Source organism: Saimiri boliviensis, chromosome 7, assembly GCF_048565385.1.
Source record: "Saimiri boliviensis isolate mSaiBol1 chromosome 7, mSaiBol1.pri, whole genome shotgun sequence".
NCBI classification, from domain to species: domain Eukaryota; kingdom Metazoa; phylum Chordata; class Mammalia; order Primates; family Cebidae; genus Saimiri; species Saimiri boliviensis.
In genome coordinates, this window is record NC_133455.1 from 89678394 (window position 1) to 89699546 (window position 21153).

The 21153-nt window shown below is 42.1% G+C and overlaps 1 protein-coding gene across 2 annotated transcripts; it reads right to left on the minus strand.

Annotated features, from left to right (window-relative positions):
• Positions 1-2384: 2384 nt before the first annotated feature.
• On the minus strand, positions 2385-14442 carry PTHLH (parathyroid hormone like hormone). Of its 2 annotated transcripts, none has more exons than XM_010337350.3 (4): positions 14181-14442; positions 13571-13693; positions 7420-7842; positions 2385-2869 (listed from the first exon to the last, which is right to left on the minus strand). In XM_010337350.3, the coding sequence occupies exons 2-4, from the start codon at positions 13669-13671 to the stop codon at positions 2860-2862; spliced, it is 534 nt and encodes a 177-aa protein (XP_010335652.1). In that variant the 5' UTR covers positions 13672-13693; positions 14181-14442; the 3' UTR covers positions 2385-2859. The 2 variants fall into 2 exon arrangements, with proteins under 2 accessions (XP_010335652.1, XP_003926661.1); XM_003926612.3 differs by lacking the exon at positions 14181-14442 and adding an exon at positions 13848-14136.
• Between the last annotated feature and the right edge of the window lie 6711 nt (positions 14443-21153).

Below are 21153 nucleotides of genomic sequence, written 5' to 3' on the forward strand. Positions count from 1 at the left end.
GATAGGAAGAATCCATATTGTGAAAATGGCCATACCACCCAAAGTAATTTATAGATTCAATGCTATCCCTATCAAGCCACCATTGACTTTCTTCACAGAATTAGCAAAAACGTTAAATATCATATGGAACAAAAAAAAAAAAGCCTGTATAACCAAGACAATCCTAAGCAAAAAGAACAAAGCTGGAGGCATCACACTACCTGACTTGAAACTATACTATAAGGCTACATTAATGAAAACAGCATGATACTGGTACTAAAACAGTGATATAGATCAAGGGAACAGAATAGAGGCCTCAGAAATAATGCCACACATCTTCAACCCTTCAATCTTTGATAAACCTGACAAAAACAAGCAATGCAGAAAGGATTCCCTATTTAATAAGTGGTGTTGGGAAACTGGCTAGCAGAAAACTGAAACTGGACCCCTTCCTTACATCTCATACAAAAAATTAACTCAAGATGGATTAAAGACTTAAACATAAGATCTAAAACCATAAAAACCCTAGAAGAAAACCAAGCAATACCCTTCAGGACATAGGCATGGACAGATACTTATGACTAAAACACCAAAAGGAATGACAACAAAAGCCAAAATTGACAAATGGGATCTCATTAAACTTAAGAGCTTCTGCACAGCAAAAGAAACTATCATCAGAGTGAACAGGCAACCTACAGAATGTGAGAAAATTTTTACAAGCTATCCATTTGACAAAGGGCTAATATCCAGAATCTACAAAGAACTTTAAAAAAAAGAACCCCATCAAAAAGTGGGTGAAGTATATGAACAGGATATGAAAGGATGAGTTCATGTCCTTTGCAGGGACATGGATGAAGCTAGAAACCATCATTCTTAGCACACTAACACAGGAACAGATAACCAAATGCTGCATGTTCTTACTCATAAATGGGAGTTGAACAGTGAGAACACATGGACACAGGGAGTGGAACATCACACACTGGGGCCCAAGGGACAGGGGAGCCAGGGAAGGATAACATTAGGAGAAATACCTAATGTAGATGATGGGTTGATGGGTGCAGCAAACTGCCATGACACATGTAACCCATTTAACAAACCTGCACGTTCTGCCCATGTATCCCAGAACTTAAAGTATAGTAATTTTAAAAAGTAAACAAAAAATAACAGATGCTGGTGAGGTTGTGGAGAAAAAGGATCACTTATACACGGTTAGTGGGGGTGTAAATTAAATCAGCCATTGTAGAAGACAGTATGGAAATTCCTTAAAGACCTAAAGACTGAAATACCACTCAACCCAGCAATCCCATTACTGGATATATATTCAAAGGAATATAAATTGTTCTGTTATAAAGACACATGCAGGCATATGTTCACTGAAGCACTATTGACAATAGCAAAGACATGGAATCAGCCTAAATGCCTACCAACAATAGACAGGATAAAGAAAATGTGGTACATATACACCATGGAATACTATGCAGCCATAAAAAAGAATGAGATCATGTCCTTTGCGGGAACATGGATGGGGCTGGAGGCCATTATCCTTAGCAAACTAATAGAGGAACCAAATGCCACATGTTCTCACTTACAAGTGGAAGCTAAATGATGAGAACACATGGACACATAAAGGGGAACAACACACACTGAAGCTTATTGGAGAGTGGCGAGTATAACTAAAGGATACTAGGCTTAATACCTGGGTGATGAAATAATTGGCACAACAAACCCCCATGACATATTTACCTGTATAACATGTTCTCCTGAACTTTAAAGTTAAAAAAAATATGCAAAAGAGACTCCACATGGCCTCACACTCAAGCTGTTTGTAACTAGAATTCCAGCACCTGTGATACCACAGGAAAGCAACGCTCACCTTTGAGAGTTTTTTGAGCAGTTACTTGTCTCCCAAACTTGAGTCTTTCTCCTTTCTGTTAGGACCCTTAATAGATAGTATTCTCAAGTAGCTCTTTTATGCTTAGTATTATTGTTACTAGTAAGAGCAAAATCTCTTAAATTACCCCCCACAGTGGTTAAAATTAACCATGGCCTTATAGTCCCTGACTGGCTTATTTCCCTTTTTTCTAGCTCTAGCCAACCTTCTGGACTCAATTTCTTTAATCCTTTCTCTTGATTTCTTCCTGCTTCTTTTCTGCCCACTCCTGTCTGAACTTCAAATTGAAAGTACTTTATAAAATGACATCTAGGTAGTTCAGCCATGCTGTTGACTTGAACTGAAATATTGGACAAAATACATTTTAAGTTGTTTTTAACTAAAAGCTAATGTAGAATTATTGGAATGTAGAATGTAAACATATTGTGTTAAGACTGTATTCCAATAGCTTTTAAAAAAACCTTATCATGTTCCTTCTACTAGAAATCTTAAAGGATATAATTCACTCTCCGAGTCATGATGTAATTAGATTATATTTTATTAGACATTCTTTACAAATTTAAAATACTGCTATTTTTACATGCACAGAGGAAAATGAATTTGGATAATTATATTTAGGCATTAATTAAAATTAACCACAAAATAGAGACACTTTATTGTGTCATTTTTCAACATACTTGATATGTATATCTAAAGTGCATTATGTTACAAAAAATATAGAAATTCAGCAGCACCAAGATACATTTACAAAATAAATACATCAATTGACAAAATAAATTATGGTAAATGTGATAATAATAATTGGATTAGCCTTGGCAAAAAAAAAATATTCACAATGACCAATGTGCGGTTTCATAGAGCAATGGGAGAGACAGTTTTATTCCAATGCATTTACAGTATTTACAGACAATAAATATTTCTAATACTTTCCATATGTTCACTATCACAGAATCCTGCAATATGTCCTTGGAAGGTCTCTGCTGAAAATTTCAACGCCTCCTGCAAAAAGAAGGGAGAGAAAGAAAAGGAGAAAGGTTAACTTTCTTTACAAATGAAAACATAAAATATAAAGGTTATAAGCTAAGCAACACGGAATCACAATGGAAAGAGATTCAGGGAACTTCTTGTAAATATTTCCTACAGGAGGTGCTTGTAAGAGCCACCTGGATCCCTGTAACCTCTGCTACAGGCAGGGTCTTCAATCCAACTTAGTCCATGTGTGCAAAAAGGAAAAAGGCCTGCATTTCCAGTCATGCTATCAGAAAAAGGGAACCCTGGAAGAATTTTCCAAGGCTGCCAGATGGCAAGTTTGGGAAGAGAAGGGACAAATTTGAAAACTTGGAAATAGGGTTAGGTTGGACCATCAAATACAATTCACTTGGAGGTTTATTCCCCAGTGACACCTGACTTAGGCAATCCAAAGCTTGTTTATTTTGTTCAGGTGCTCACTTGGTCAGTCTCTCACAACATAGGAGACTGTGGTGAGGGCAGTGGACGTGTGGGACGTTGGTAACGATTGGAAGAATGTGTAGTTAGAGTTGATGGTGTGATGATACCTGTCTTAGTTGATGAGATGATGATATTTGGCATTTCCTTCATTGTCTTTAAATACTGATGAATGACACTATTACTGGATTTTAAAATAGTTTTCAAAGCCAAAACTGAAATAGAATCATCTGTCTCTCACTCTGTTGGTTTTTTGAATGGATTTTTTGTTAGCATTGGGAAAGTCTATTGTAAATGAGAGAATAATTAAGAATAAATTAATTGAAAGGCATAAAATAGCAGTATTTCATACCACCATGTCTCTTTTATTATTCTGAAGTTACTACCTGGGACTGACACCTTTTCTAATCTATCTAAATACTGTAATGACAGTATTTTAAGATGGGTTAGCAGAGTTTTCTCTACTTTTTTCTCTCTCTTTCCCTCCTCTTTGTGTGGTCTATTCGAGTGACTTTGTATTCATTCCCAAGGAAACAACTATAGAATGGAATTTGATTGGCTATGTCATTGAATTTATAGCCAGAGTTGTGGTAGAGTTTTACGTGGCAGACACATATGGGCGTGAGACCTACACAACAGCATAGTCTTAACCATCTTGGAGTTTTCTGTGCAGCTTACAAAAAAAGCAAATTGAGCATTTAGAGTGTTTTAATGTCTGAAGTTACTGATCTCTTCACCAATGGTTTTGGTGGGAATGTTAGAATCGCTCCCAGCTGCAGAGAAAAGAAGGGTTTGAGATCAAAAGTCTAATAGGTGGATGAATGTGGATAGATGATATGAATAAAGCCAAAACGATGACCTCAAAACTCAATAATTGGCAATACTCTGCTGATTTTTAAATGTATTTGTGCTAAATGGTATTTTGTGAGTTGGATTTAAGAATAACACCAAGAGGGAATGAAGAGGATTTTGAACAATTATTTCCTCAGAAAGAAAAAAGAAGTAAGTTAAAGGACCAAGGAAAAATCTATGTACATCTCACCAGCCCAGATGTTTGTTCCTTTTCCTTCCTTTAGATTTCTCCTTTAACCAAGGCATGTACTGGAATAGCCAAGCAAAACATCTAATATGACCTAAAAGTATATGTGTGTGTTTACTCTATGTGTGTGCACATGACAACATTCTACAGTCTAAGCTCTTTTGACTATGGACTTCCAATATTTTTCTAAATCAGTATTTTCCAAGGCAAAATGATATGATTTCTAACAAATGAGTCCTATTGTATTGGGATATCTCATTTGTAACAGCAAAAATTCTGAAATAAAATTCCCCCAATTTCAAGCTATGTATTTTCCACTGAATGGTTCAAGTGAGAGGAAAACAGACAATTTTATCTCAGTAGCTTTTTTCTAAAAAGATACTGTATTATTGGCCGGGTGTGGTGGCACATGTCTGTAATCCCAGCACTTTGGGAAGGGTGGATCTCCTGAGGCCAGGAGTTCAAGACCAGCCTGGACAACATGGTGAAAACCCACCTCTACTTAAAATACAAAACTTAGCCAGGCATGGTGGTGGGTGCCTGCAATCCCAGGTACTCAGGAGGCTGAGGCAGGAGAATCTCTTGAACTTGGGAGGCACAGTTTGCGCTGAGCTGAGATTGTGCCATTGCACTCCAGCCTGGGCAACAGAGTGAGACTCTGACTCAAAAAAAAAAAGCTCTTTTTTTTTTTTTTTTTTTTTTCCAAAATATTGTATGTATTATAATTAACTTCATGCTTGCCATCTCATCAGACCTCTCGGTTCATCATGTAATAGTGCAAAAAAACTAAGGAGGGGATGTTAATAAAAGACTTGTCACTTATAAAACTTTAAAATAGTTATTCAGAAACTATTTTATTTGGATTGTAAAATTTGCATGGCCCCATACATCCTCATCAATGCACTCCTAAACTTCCTCACTCTTCCCTGCACCTCTGTTGGATTGTGTTGGTGGAGTGCCAACATTTGGCTGCTGAACAGTTCTTTCCATGAATGTCCCTCACAAACAGGGAAGAGAAAGGAAAAGCAGAAACCTCCTATTTCTTTCAGCCCTAAGTCTGGATTTGATTAGGCCACTGCTTAATTTTTACTAGACCTGCTTTAACTTAGGGGTAGGTTCAGGCATAAGAATTGATGAGTATTAATTTTCATCAATTCTCCAGATACTTAAAGAGCGTTGCAAATTTGAAATGAACAAAATCCATTGAAAATTATTTATACCTCTGTTTTTATAGCTCATGTGTATAATAAGACAATGGATAAAAATAGGATTTGGCAATAAAGTGGGGTCCTTGCATTAGTTATAAATATATACAGTTAGGATCCTGTCTTAAAATATACTATGTGAAGTAAGCCAGAATTTATATGGTGTGTTACCCTTTATAGAAACATTAGATGTTTGAGGATAGGTCATTCACTGTGCTGAAGATTTTTCTAGTGCCACTGCCCATTGATTACTGAAGCTGTACTACTTATCCCATATGATTGCTATTTTATGTGCTATTTAATGATGGGTTTGCCAACTTAAAGAGAGAAATAATGGTGAATAGATTCAAGCTTCCCTTTGAAACATCATCCTATAAGTCTATCTGTAGCAGAGTTAAAGGAAATGACTAAAGAAGTAACAGGGAACTCTTTAGATGATGAGATCATTAGTGGCATATGATGTGTTCTTCTGTTGTTTTCCCTTTTTGTCCCCAAACCCCAGAAACGTGCTGTAATGAAATAAAAAGGAAAAAAAAAAAGATATTTTCAATGGAAATGCATGGATAAAGAAGCAGGGCTAACATAGCATTGGTCTAAGTGTCAGAAAATAGGGAGATCAATCCATCTCTGGGCCTACCTATTTCAATTCCAAGGATTACACTTTTAGTGGTGGAATGCCTTGGCTTTCTATTTTATAAAATGAGATTAATATTTGCCTTACAGAAATATACCCTCCCAGATAGATAGATAGACAGATAGATAGATAGATAGATAGAAACAGATGATAGATAGATAGATGGTACAATCAGAACTAGGTCTAAAAACACCAAAATAATATGTTGTAATTTATTGAGTGTTTACTATATGACAGACAGTTAATCCATATATAATCTCATTTAGTCAACACCAAACTCTATGAGGTTGGTACAATTATTATCTTCATTTCACGGAAGTTGTAAGTGAATCTTAGAAACTAGACAGAGTAACTTGCTCTAGGTTGTGAACTTAAATAAATTCAGACTCAAGACTTGAGCCTAAGTTATTTGATCCCAAAGTCTAGGAGTGTCATTATTACCTAGATCTGTGAGCTAAGGATAAACAAGCCACATAAATGTGAAGTTTTATTGTTCCTACTGCATTACCCTAGAAAAACTATTTCATCTTGCCACTGGACAGAGACATACATGAGCAAAACCTATATCCTTGTAAGTTATACTTAAACATTTTCAGAAATCATTTAATTGTTTATGAGCTGGTAGGAACCAGAGTTAAATTTAATTAAACAAATTTAAAGCATGTGTTTAAAACATAATTTAAGTTCTTTACATTAAAATAAATTTGAGATTTAATTAAATACATTTAATTAAATAAAAATGTGAATGGCTCAGAATCATTTATGACAAGATACTGTTGTGCAGTGTTTGTAGATAATATCAAAGCCTTCTACATTCTCCCTTGAAGTGAAAGACAGTAAGAAATGAAAAACACTGAAGGAAGTTTGCCAAGGCGTGAGAGTAAGGGGAAAAAACACACTTCTCCAGCAAATAATGAAGATGGTCACTAGTTTCTGAAGCTTGAATATGAAATTATTTGGTGGAGCGGTAAAGGATGGATGTTGGGTGACGGTGGAGAAAGGGGAATGGGCGCTAAAGCCTCTCTGTGGTGCCTGGGGATAGGAGTGTGTGTGTTGTTGTAGGGGGTACTGCTTTAAGGCAGACAATATTCTGGCTTATTCTCTATCAATTGCTACAAAATTGATAGAGATACAGAAAGGGAGAAAAAGTCTAGGTTTGTCCAAGCCAAGGCAGAAGGGAGGCTCCAAAACCCAGCTGAGGCTACGGGCCAGAGAAGCCTGTTACCGTGAATGCAGCTCCAGCGACGCTGTGGTGGTGTCGGACACTGGGTCCCCTTCTAGCCCACTCCCAGCCACTCCAGAGTCTAACCCGGCAGAGCGAGTTCGCCGTTTTCTCTTTTCCTGCTCCTTGCGTTTCCCGGGCTTGCTTTTCTTTTTCTTCCCGGGTGTCTTGAGCGGCTGCTCTTTGTACGTCTCCACCTTGTTGGTTTCCTGAGTTAGGTATCTGCCCTCATCGTCAGACCCAAATCGGACGGGGTGGTTCTTTGTGCTGGGAGAGGGCTTAGAGTTAGGAGACACCTCCGAGGTAGCTCTGATTTCAGCTGTGTGGATTTCGGCGATCAGATGGTGGAGGAAGAACCGTCGCCGTAAATCTTGGATGGATTTTCCCTTGTCATGGAGGAGCTGATGTTCAGACACGGCTCTTTTGCTTTGAGAGAAAATATTGGAGGGGAAGATAACAGTGAAATTTTAGTTGTTGATAGAGACAACAAAGACATGAGTAAGTCTCTTTAGTTTTCCAGTTGGTCCGCCGCAGATACAAGCTGATGGGTAGCTTACTGCGCAGGGAAGGGTAACCAGTGGTAAGGAAAGAGCTGGCCCGTAGGAGGCTCCAGCTCCGGGTCCCAGTCCTGCCACTCACTAGGTTGTGGCCTTGGTGGGAACATGAACATTCTTGGGCCTCAGGGGCCTCAACTGCATAAAAGGAAGGGGTCAGAGACAGTGATTTCTATACTCCCTTCCCAATTTAAAACACTACGATTCAGTTATGATCAGATATAAAAACCATGGAGCATCTCTTCACATTTTTCAGAGTTCTGCTGGGAAAATAAATCTAAAAGTCCCAGCCTGGGAAATAAAAGGCAGCAGCTTTTACCTGAGCATTCTCTCTGTCTCTGTCTCTCTGTCTCTTTCTGTCTCTCTCTGTCTCTCTCTCTCTCTCTCTCTCTCTCTCTCTCTCTCTCACACACACACACACACACACACACATGCACACACACTTGCCCCATTAAGAAAATAGTAATATTGAATCTCAAAGAACAGCAACCCATAAGAGTAAAAGCAAACAAACGCTGAAGGATGAAGTGAGCAGTGAAGCTTGTCTAGGAAACCATCTGATTCAGACTGAACTTGAACATTTTCGACTACCAGCTACCAAGGACATACATTTGAAGGCCAATTGTCAGAGAGCAAGAGACAGAGAGAGAGAGAGAGAGAGAGAGAGAGAGAGGGAGAGAGAGAGAGAATGTGTATTTTTCTGTAAAGTAGTGGGTGGTCTCCTTAAAATGGGTTTGTGTGCTTAAATGAGATCATTCTATTTCTTCTGTGCTTCAAGTTTTTTTTTTTTTTCCTCAATTTAGAACTTCAGAGAGTATGATCCTTACTACTTAATTGAGAAGCTCACTTTTCTACTTGCTCTCTTCGTCTTAAAATTCTCTAGGAAAAAATATAAAGGATTTTTCTATTTAAACGACACTGTAATGAAAGTACTGTGAAAAAGAATAAACTAGTACTCTATCAATCCTTTTAGATAATACCCAAACTCTTGCTTAAATGTTCATGTATTCTTTTATTATTTTGTGTATATTATTAACCATATTTAAGGACTGCATCCATTAATTCATCATATCATGCCTACTTCAACTCTGAGTTAACTCCAATTCCTGCCGTTGGAATAGTCCTCCAATCTGGCCCATCCTCAGAAGCATCAGAAAGTGTTTCCCAGGGCTATATCCCATGTACTCTTACTTCTCTGACACAGTGGAGTCTGAGTCCTTTGTTTCCTTGGTTGGTGCAATATCTTTAACTGCTCAGAGAAATATGGCAATAATAAATAGCATTAGTACTGCCCCCACTGTATTCATGAGGAAAGTGAGGAGCAGAGAGGTTAAATGACTTGCTCTAGTCTACACAATGATAAGTTTCAGAGCCAGGGCTCCAAAAACTAGGTGTTCTAATTCTGAAGCCAAGATTCCTTTTTTCAATTTCTGCAACCCTTTCTCCTGTCAAAGAGGAAGTTGAAGTCCCTGCCTGTCCCTGTGTTGAGGGAACAAGGTCAGGGGAGTACAGGGTATAGGCTTGGGGCATACAGTAACAAGCCATCACAATGATGGGCAGATTAGACAGAAATTTATCAGTTTCCTTGAAGACCAAGCCTACTGCCCCAAAAGTTCATTTTCATCATCAAAATTAGGAACTACAAGTTTGGACTATCACTAGATGAATGTGTCAAAGAAGAGAGTAAGAGATGAAAATATAGTCATCATTTCTCTGGCCCTTCTATTGCCAGCTTCCTTCCAGTATTTTAGTGTGTGGACTGACTTTAAGCCATGTAGCTCATTCAAAAAAGACATGACTTAATGGAAAGGAATTTAACAGGAGCCTGGTTTAAATGAGGCATGAAGGAGTCTCTCTTTCTTTTAGAATGAGAGAAGGTGCCACATGTGACTAGATTAAAATTCACTTACTCTGTGGCATTAGTTAGTATTCTGGAAACTTTTAAGAATCTACAAGTTTGAGGCTTTGGAACAAGGTATTTATATCCTTTAATAACATTTTAAAAATAATAGGACAGATATAATTGCATATTTCATAAGCATTTCAGTTTAATAAGTATCTTTTAGCAAAATATCACATTAAAGAGAAGTTCTTAACCACTGATAATTTATCGTATTGGGGACTTTTATTTCTTTCTCAGTTCCTGGCAGAAGCACTCCTCTCCTCTATTGCTCTCCAAATGGATAAAGTGTAGCCCATTTTAGTTTCACTTAAGGCCAAAACTTTTAGTGGTTGGTCTATTCTAATTGAGCCACCATTGCTCATGCCCCTTCTCATGGGCATATGTGCTTGTCATCTTGGCCAGCCTGTCAACTGTGAGTCACAGTGCCTTCCTAACTCAAGCTGCATTTTCCCAGGATAGTTCTCATGGGAAATGCAGTGATCATTCTATCCTTCTATTTTATAAAAAGCCTACAATATGGCACAACTTTGTTCAATTTAAAATAGTATATCTCTTACGAGGGACAAAGCTTTCCATCTGCCTTTTGGGGGAAACTGTTAGTATTCTAGAAAACACAAATTTTCTTAAATGCTAAATTGGAAAGGCTGTTAGACATTTTAATTAGTATTTCAAACACTTCTGCAAGGAAAATATTGTGAAGAATGAATCTCTCACTAGGCAGTTGCATTAGAGGATCAGGAATATAATAGCATCAGTACAAACTAGATATACATAGGTAGTGAGTAATAAATTCAAATTAAGGAAGTTTTCAATTTTGATAACTCTGAAATAGTAAGTTATAAATATGGCCTCAGTAATAGTCTTTTACTCAGTTTCTCTGTAAACATTACATAGCACAATGGTTCACGTGGCACTTACATACCTAGGCTCCAAAATGGAAAAAGTAGTATGTTATGCATCATGATCTCCTTTGATTATTGTAAAAACAATGCAAAAATGTGGGGAAAATGCTTATCACAAATAACTCTAAATTTGGCCCAGATATGGTCCTTCTCCTTAAAAACAAAAAATCACTCTCAAGGGAGTTTTTAGAGAAGAAGCTTAAATTTCTATGGAACTTTCAAGGAACAGAGGGCATAAAAACAGTGATGGAAATTCCCTTTCCAGCGCAGGAAGAAACAGCATGCTTGTGCTGATGCTAGGCTCCTAAGTAAGGACTCTGTGTTTGAGAAGAAAAGTTCTGTGGTACATGCAGGAGACAGGGTTAGGGTGTTAGAGTTAAGATGACTCACCAGAAGGTCCTTCCAACCCAAATGACTCAGTAGAAAGTTATGCTTTTCATTAAGTGGAATAGACCCAGTCTGGCTCCCAAGCAAATCAGCCAATAATGTTTTAGTTTTCTGAATCTGCTGGAGTTCCCTCTCTAACTTAAACATGGAGATAGCCACCTGCCAAAAGCCTTGTTCATCTGCATAAGAACATCCATAGGCCTCACTTTTTAATATCCAGCTTGGTCATGCTCTAGCTCCATTACTTAAAATCCTTGAGATGAACCTGTCCAAAGGACTCACAATTTATTAACTGCCATATTACAGTAACAGTAATAACAACAATAATAATAACTGCCTCCTTTGCATGGCTTTGGAAGTCTTATTGTTATAGTAATTTTTCCCCCTTAAAAGTTAAAAACAAATCTATACTTCTAAAGCAGATTCCCTAACACTTGGTGTGAAAACTGGAGAGTAATATGGTTTGATTATATGTTAAAATTTCTTTCAAGAAACTAGCTTGATTTAGCATAATGATATACTTATGTTTTGTCTAGGACACAAAATTTACTGTTACTTGGCAGCAAGGCAAAAATAATGACTTGTTTTTAAAAACTCCATTTGGCTATAATAATTTGATGAAACATCTTCATCTACTGATGATTTCAGCCTCCATGAAAAACCATGCCTGTAATGTGATGATCTATTACCCATTAACTATGAGAATGTTTTGTGGTAGTTTTATAACCATCTGCTGAATGTGAGTGTTTAACTGCAATATTATATTTCACCCACAAACAAAACTATAACAGTTGCTGGCTGCTAAATAGTTTCTGATGTGTGTTTTGTAAGGTGTAACAAAGAAAGAGTTAAAAATAGCCTTTAAGACAACTTAGCAGTATTTTTATACCATAGTTGTGGATGTAATCATGGCTCATTTGCTGTTTCTCAAAAGAGAAAACAGGTATTAAGCAACTTTATAGAAAAAACTGGCTCCATTCCAAGGTAGTATTTCTTAGCCAAATAAATACAGTATTTAAGTGTATTTTTAAAAATTCAGTCTTCATTTCTATTTATATATGAATTGTAAATTATTGAATTTAACACAAGTCTCAAAGTAAGCAAAAAGTCTGAAGACAATTTTCAGAAATACATTGGTAAAACATTGATCTGAAGAATACAATGCAACTTTATCTTCAGTATAATGTTCTACAGAATTTGCCTTAGGAGATTCATAATAGATTTTCATTTTGGTGCCAAGGTTCAGACATGTCTAAAGTAATTTCATTTAAGTATTTTCTTCTCTAATAATAACAGACCACGAGCACGTATAAAACAGTTGCCTTTTTGTACACCCTCGGGAATTTACAAGGACACACCATAAACCTGACTGTAAATATATTAGATACTGCTATTTTTATTGTTAGGGTAAAAATTCTCCTTAATTCCTTCTCCAGAGTCAAACTCTTCTCAGTTCTCGAACTTTATAGTTTTCCCATTCTGAACACTGAGTCTGCAGTTTAAAGATCACCCAAAGATGGTGTTATACATATTAGTGAACTTCTAGGTCCAACAGATTATTAAGATCATGTTACTCTATCACTCTTCCAAGTTTTCAGTCACACGACATAGTGATATTTCTGTTGTGCTTGGATGTATGATTATTTCGAAGTCGAAGTTATCATTAAAACAATCACCAAGTGAGAACGCCAAAATACAAGTTTTCAGTCTACAATGCAAATATTTGACTCCAGAATAAAGAACTGTTAGCAATAATTCCAAGAAAAAAAATGTTTCCACACCTAAAATTAATTTTGGAATCAAGCACTCCAGCGTTCCTGAACTGTATCAATACTAACATTGGAGTCTTGCCACTGCAAAGTTGTTACTACTTTATTATATAATATGCTTTCATTATGTAATATGGTCCTATTTTATATGCTTAAAATTATGTCATTCATAATAAAATTAGGTGTACGGCTTTTGCTTTTTCACACGCAAACTGCCACCCACATTCAGTCTGTATACAAGCGTGCATACCACAGGTCCCCAGGACCGCTCAGCTTCCTCCGAGTTTCAGAAGCTTCCTGGGTCCTGACAGTAACACCCACCCCCCTCCCCCCAACTTTTTTTCCACTAGAGGCAGAGGATCTTTCCCTAGATCATAGAGGAGATTCTGTGAAACGCTCCCTCTTATGGAAACACACATAAAAATCTGTCTCTTGTCTGTCTCCCCTTGAAGATCAACCAGTTTTCCCGCCGGGTTTGAGGACCTGGTTCAGGCCCCGGCAGGTATCCGGGATGGCCCCTCTCCCTAACCCGCGCGAGGAGCATCAGTGACCACTGCAAGCCCTCGGAAGCGTCCCAGCTTGGCAGCTTCTCCCCCTGGCCTCCCCAACCAGGCGCCTTGGGGAGAATGGGGCACTTACAGGCGGCGGCTGAGCCCCTCCACCGAGCGCCCGCAGGAGGGCACCGCGTAGCTCAGCAGGAACACCGCGACGCTCCACTGCTGAACCAGTCTCCGCTGCATCGTCTCCTCTAGCGCTCGGGATCTGCAAAAGAAGGGAAAGCGACCCGCGTGTCAGTCCGGACTCTCCATCTCCCCGCACTACTCCGCTCCCCTTTTTAGCCAGCTCTCAGCCTCTTCAAGGGCATCTCCCAAGTTGCAAAGAAAAAAAAAATTCTCTGGAGCCTCTCAGCACTTACTTATTTAGCAACCGGCTACTCCAACTGTGCTTTCTCCAAACCACACAGGCAGAGCAAAAAGGGCAAAAAATAAATCAGAGGCGCTTCCTCTGAAATAGTAGCGAAAATGAAATGGTTTTAAATATGCATCAATGATAAGTAGTGTGTTTACACGTCTCCCATAGCAATGTCTAATTAATCTGGTCAGCAGTTCTCCTGGGTTCGTGGAACAGGGCTAACTGCCTCCTAAAAGAATAAAGTTTCCCCCTCTGAAGTCAGCTTCTTTGCGAACCAGGCCCTTGTGTTCCAGGGCCACTTGTAGCGAAGCCCACATATATATACATAGCTGTCTACCTCCTCTGGTGGGCTGGTTGCTTCCGGAAAGTTGATTCCACAACACCCTGAGAACAAGTTTCAAGTGCGTGTGTCGTCGATCAGGAGGGCCAGGTGGCGGCGAGGGCGGGTCGTTAGCGGCAGCCGGAGCGGCAGGGCGGCGGCAGCCCCGCTTCACGGGCGGGGAGACATGCTGGCCGGGCGGCGCAGGTTGGAGGCGAGTTGAAAGCAGAGCGGAGGAATGTTCACACGCTCCGAGACAAACCTGCCGGAGAAGTGAGCGAGTCGCAAAGAGGTGGCGCCCTAGGAACGCGCGCGGGGCGAGCGAGGGCGCGGGCGGGCGCGCGGGGGGCGGGGGCGGCGACGGGCGGCCCGAGCGGGCCCCGCGCCGCCGGAGAGAGTGGAGGGGAGCCCCGAGCCGGGAACGCGCGGCGATCGGCGGAGCTCCCCCCTCCCGCGCTGCCGCCCCCGGAGCGGTCCGGAGCTCTGCCGAGCCCCACCCCGGAGCCCGGGCCCCGCCGCGCCATCCCCGGGCCGGGGGCGTGGGCGGATCTGCTTGCTCCCCCTTGGCCCCTCCGGCTCCAGCCCGCGCGGCGGATCTGGGAGCCGAGGTCCTTGACCGCGTGCGGACGGCCCTGGGCAGCCGGCGGTGCCCGGCGCGCCGGGCTGGACAAACGAGCGCCAAGACCTCCAGGGGCTGACGGACGAGGAGGAGGCCAAGGAGCTGGGCCGGGGACCGCGGGCACCCGGGATCCTGTGCGGAGAGGACGCGGGCTGTTGGCCTGTGAATTTAAGGAGCCCGAAGCTCGCCTGGCAGCTCGGGGCGCTGCAAGAGAACCCTCCTCCCTGGCCCATTCCCGGGATGAACTGAATGGGGAGCGTCGGCTAGAAAGAGGGAGATCTTTTGCTTAGAAGAGCCAAAACGGTTCCAGACTTCAGATCTAAATTGCACTTTTTGCTGTTTCAGAACTGCTGGGGGACATCTGGAGTTGGTCCAAAAACACCGTGCACAGGAGAGATCCCCCTTTTGAATTGCAGAGGGGGACCCACACTCCTGGGGCGCGCACACGGCCCTTTTCACCCACAGTCGGGAGTCTAACCTATCCTTTCTCTGATACCCTACGTGGTTGTCCCCTCCCCGTCAAAAGTCCCAGGTTACAGATTCTAGGAAGATTGTATGCGAGACGCTGCAGCCAGCGGACAGATGGAGCGGAACTATAGTTGTGTGCTGCTTTGCCTCTGAGAAGCAACAGGAAAGCAGAGGTTCTTTCCAAAGCTAATGGGCGGGGAAGAAAGACTGCTCGCAACTACTGGGTAGTATCATCTAGGAAAGGATTGCAGCGGGAGTGGATACCCGCCCCAGAGCGCCTTTATCTTTCTGAAATGAGCGCGAGTGACTGGGAACCGCTCAAGGGATGTTTGTCTTCTAGACAATCCTGCTGGTAGGGTTTATTAGTTTCTAGAAGGCTAGTGCGATTTTGAGACTTAAGATGATTCAAGGAATGTGACCTTTAGAAAGCCTGGCTTTCCGGGTGATGCTTTACATGTTTTACCCAGGGTGGGAGAAATAGCGCCCTCTCACCGAGACCCTCGCTCATCGGGGCTCCCCCACTGGTTCACTGCAGCTAGCTAGCAGTTAACGTTTGCTGTTGAGATTGGGTGGGGGGCACCTTTTCTCAGACTCTCCTGTCTTCCTCAGTTGATTACTGTAAGCCTCGTACCTTAAAAAACTTGGCTGCCTCACACTAAAAAAGAAACACACACACACACATACACACACACACACACACACACACACACATCTCTGGGAATTTCCACAAGTTCCCTTGAATGTGTAAGGATTTCTAAATGTTAGAGCTGTTTGCATAGTATGAAAGGACAAATTATCAGCACTCAGAAATGTCAACCTTTGAACCTCGAGCACTTTCTGATTTATATATAAAAAAAATCCTTCCAAAAAGATGCACAGCCCTAAAGTCATCGTTAGATCTGAAGGGGGAAATCTGTAAAAAGAAAAAAAGTAAATCACAAATGAGCCATTTAATATTTGCAAGTTGTTTAACATTGAAATGATAATATTTGCTTCCACAATAAAAAGTCCAAGGTACCTAGCCAAGTTTCAAACTACTCAGGCTTTAAAAAGTCAACCCTTCTCCCAATAGAAGGTTAAAACAAATATCAGATTGAAAATATCCAATCACTTATGTTGTAAATAAATACATTTTACTCTCAGAACATTATAAGTTAAGGCTGGCATACAGAGACTGCTTTGATTTATGTTGCTTTTTCTACTAATTAAACAAAATTAACCCCCTCCCCACTCCTTCCCTCCTTTCTTTTCCCCCCACACACTCTTCTGGTGTTAATGGCAAAACATCTATCACATATTTTTAGAATTTCCTCTCCTCCACAAAAAGAGAAAATATAGACAGAGGAAAAATAAATAGTCTTCATATACTCAGAAGACCAAAGTTCCCTCCTTATTTATTACTTCACCTTTTCCTTGATTTACAATCTTCTTTCTACTCTTCTGGCTGACAGAGGGAAATCTTCTCAGCCGTCTTTTCCAGAAATACTTTTTTGGTGTTCTTCAAAAAACATAAAATTAAGTCTTAAAATGAATTAAAAGCTTCTTGTAAGGAGACTTCTGTTCCCACTAAAGGCAATTATTAGAAAGCAGGTACCTCTTCCAAGCAGGTACCTCTTCCAAACTGCCCCGTTTGTTACTTTCAGTAGAAATTCTCCTCAGTATATATACCCAGGACCCTGACTTTTTGCCTGTTTTGGAAAGGATATTTTCTGACATCATAATCTAGCTCCTAACATAACTGAGTAATCTCCATCATAATAATGTAGAGGATGCATGACGGCAAATGAGACACTGTGGGAGCACCCTCTAACCCCTCCTCCTGCCACACACACCTTTTTTCTAAGGCTTAGAAATAGAAAAACTGCCAATAGAAGCTAAATGTTTGCTTAGGCCTTGCTGCCCTGTAAGTGCACCTTAGCAAATGGGAAGGCCTGCCTCTAATCTGAAGCATTTCCATGTTTAGCGTATAAGATCTACACCTACACAAATGCCTAGCCCATGAGCTCCAGGCTTCCATCTTCCCATCCCCAGTGGCAGTTTATTACAGTATACCCAATTTTAAAAGAGGTTTAAAATTTTTTATTACTCTTAAATTCAGTTGAATATCCAGTTAATGTGTCTCTCCAGGGATATTTCCTATCATAGCTTAGAAAAAAAATAAACTAGCATTTATGCTTAGCTTTTTCATCCTTCTTTCTTCTTTCCTTCTTAGCCCAAACAACAAACAGATAAACATTATAAACCACATATGAACCTATAGCTCTTTAAACTATAGCTTGGGAATGCTCTTATTACCAATAAGCATCCAGATTTAACATTTAGATAACATTTAACAAACAGATAAATATTAAAATCCAAATATGAATATATAGCTTTTTAAAACTATAGCTTGGGAATGCTCTTATTACCATTAAGCATCCAGGCTTAACATTTGCCAATCTGTAGCTCCAAGCTATATCTCTAAAATCCCCTGAAACCTAACAACTAAACTCATCCCTTCTCATCTCCAAACTTTTTCAATGTTTACAAAGAGAAGTTGCATAATCAGTTCAAGTAATGTTGTCATGTGATTCCATTAGAATGTGGAATTCCATCACTTGCCTGGACCCAGACTTGAGAGGAGCCTGTTGCCAGCTGACCTCAAGGTAGCAAAAAAGAAAAAGAGATGTAATGCCTTTAAATCCCAAGTAACAATAGGAAAGGGTGTGTTTCTTTATTAAATCTTTTTGTAGTTGAGGATAAGACTCAAACAGGGGCTGTCTGATCCAGGAACTGGGCTGGCTGCAACCATCTGGAGGAACTGCCCCAGAAAGGAGTGTATAGATATGCATCAGGCTGATGGGATCCTCCCATGGGAAAAGTGGGCCTCACACCCTTCCTCACCCTTTCCTACTTCTTGGGCAATGTTCAGCTTCCCCCTAAACTGGAGTAGAAGTCCCAGAGGAGAGGCAGTTTCCTGGGAGGAGCCCAAACCAATGTGAGAAGAGAAGGTCTCTAGGAAATGGGCATCCCTGATGATGGGTTCTTCAAGGTCAAGTACTTGAGCACCTCACAAACTCATGACAATAGAAACATATCTGAAGAGTTTTCTTCAGATATGTGTGTGTGTGTGTGTGTGTGTGTGTGTGTGAGAGAGAGAGAGAGAGAGAGAGAGAGAGAGAGAGAGAGAGAGAATGAGAATGAGAATACGAATGTGCAGTGTTGGAGTCCTGATCTCCTGGACTAGTGCCAGCCAGCCAGATGCCTGCCCTTGGCTGGCCAAGTTTCTGGCTCCTGAAAATAGACAGCTCTGGACTTGTGCGAGACCACAGAGAGTTCCAAGCCCCACCTGGCTCAGGCGACAACCTCGCAACCTGAAGCCAATCTCCGGTGGTGCCACAGAGCCCTCCTGGCAGCAGCCCAGCTCCCCACTTGAACCGAATGGCCCTTTCTTAAATTTTGAGCCGGGGCTGCCTAAAAGGCACTGTCCCCGGGAGCATTTTACCTCCCTAACACCATTCTCTGCCCGTGCCAAGCTGGCCAGTTCGAAGTCCCTCTCCAGGACAGCACCCGGACTGAGATGACTAACGTCTCGGGCAGGAAGGATACCTACCCAGACACCCAATTGGATGTCCTATTTGGCTTTGAGCTGGACATTACAGTGTCTCCGGACCCGGCCTACCTTTTCTGTATTTTTTTAAAATCAGAAATCAGACTTCAGGAGAGCAAACATTGAAGGTTATGCTCTCCTTGTCAGGACTCTCCTGGCCTCGTCTTTGCGCTCCCACTGCAAGGCGAGGCTTGAGTTTCTTAGGGGAGGGTCTTGGAAGAGGCCTTAGGGCAACGGGATTATCTTTTTCAGCCTTCCCTTCCCATCTCCCACCCGCGGTCCTCATCTCCACCGCCTGCGATAAGACTTGGATCTCCCATTACAAAGCGGATCCGCAGGGACGGGGCAGGCTTGGCTCCCGAGGATCTTAGGCTCGATAGGAACTCCAGGGGCCTCGGAGCCCGTCGGCGGGTCTAACTACCACTTTCCTTAGGTTCTTCTCGGGCTTCTATCCTTAAGAATCTGGACTACAGATTGCCGCACAGAATCCTTCTTGCCCGGAGCGGTGTTAGCGTGCCCTTTGTGTTCTGCTCCGCCCCGTCCCGCCGCCTTGGGTGCTTGGTTTCTGACCCGAGTATACTCGGAGCCTCCGGTCCTGCGAGCCCCCCTCCTCCCGGGAGAGCCCCGCATCTGGCTGCGGGTAGGGAAAGCTTCGGGTACCGCCACACCCGAGGACAGGGTCGGAGGGCGCGCGCGAACTTCCTCTGAGCTGGGCTCTCCCTCCCTGCCTTCTCCCTCCAGGTCAATTTATGACTCAAACATGAGATAAGCCCTAGGCAGACGGTGACGCTGACTTCCCAATGGGGATGCGGGGAGAGAAGGGTGAGGCAGACGTACCCCCTCCCTGGCCGGGCCACGTCCGGGCCGCGTCGGGGTGTGGAGGGGCGACTCCCTTCCTCCGGGAGCCTGGACTCGCCCTCTCCCAGCGCGCCTCGCCTGCGCCCGGAAAGCTCGGCGCTGCCGGAGCCCCGGGACCCAACTGTTTTATTTCATTTAACACGATCTGCAAAGCCTTAGCCGGGTTAGAGGCGGCGCGGGAGAGGAGAGGACATGAAGGAACGTAGGACGAAGTTCTGTCTGCCAACTCTCTCCGTCTGATTCTTGGAATCCGGTGGCACCTTTAAAGGACGGAATTGAGGGCAAGGAGGAGGTTATTAATCCCCGGAGCCTGCTCTATGTATAACTGCTCAGTGATTACAGTTGGCGATCGCGGGGCGGGGGGCGGGGGTGTAGACCGTGGACGGTGGAACACATGGCATCCCTCCAGGGCATAAAAATCAACCGACCTAGTGGCTCCTACGGAGTTTGTAAATCGCGCGGAGCCGGCTGGGGGAAGCCAGTGAGCTGTCCATGGTGGTTAAGGCTCGTTGACGTGCTTGAGCTGTCCAGGCGAGGCACAGACCCCCCACCCCAGGGGCCGCAACGCCCAGGAGCCCAAGCCTGCCAGCGACCCCGCGGATGTGCGCCCGGTCCGAGGCTGGACGTGTCCGTTTGCACAGCTCAGGGACGCGCTCTTGCACAGAGGCCGAATTCTAGAGATAGGCAGAAAAAGCTCCCGAGCCCAAATTGTGGGTTTCCTTTCAGTTCCTTCCTGAACGTGTCTTTCCCCACTCAGGCAACGTTTCACATGCTTGAAGAAACGCCCATTCTTTCAGTAGCCTCTCTCCTTTTCCTTTTCTAAGGCTCTGTTCTCTAAAGAGAGAGAAGCAAGTTGATGATCTTGTTAGGCTTCTCCTGCTTGTTAAAAGCATCCACCCGCTGAACGCTGCATTTGCACCATGTGGTACGTCCCCAACACCTGCTTTTATTGAATGAGGAAACTGCTGCCAGGAGATTGGCCGGTATCTCAGGAAAATTCGGCAGTTCTTTCCCTAGAGGAGGTGAAGCCCTTAGTAGCATACTGTTTAGAAGGGGTGACTCCTTCATTAATCACCATTGTACTGAGCAGTGTGTCTGATTGCCACTGTTACCAAAGGAGAAAACAAATTGCCACAGGAGTTTCCTTGTAGGTACAGTTTTCTCCAGTTCTTGTGACATATTCTTATGAAAAAACGTTTGCAAAAGTAAGCTTCTATACATGTTTAAGGCAAAGAATACTTTGCCTTTTAAATTATCACCATATTTTACCTTTTTGTCTTTTAATTTATCCTGGCAATTTTCTCCTTACTTAACTCGATTAGAGATCTCATCTTTATCTGAATAATGAATTACCTCAAATACTACAAAAGACTGCAAAATATTATACACATTTGTAACTCATTTGTGTTACATGCCTTTAATTATTGGAATATATTTAATTAACATCCAATACATAA

Coding starts and splice junctions, on each gene's coding strand:
- PTHLH (XM_010337350.3), bottom strand. CDS start 13,671: ATGCAGCGGAGACTGGTTCAGCAGTGGAGCGTCGCGGTGTTCCTGCTG. Junction 7,843..13,570: donor GAGGGGCTCAGCCGCCGCCT/GTAAGTGCCCCA, acceptor TTTCTCTCAAAG/CAAAAGAGCCGTGTCTGAAC.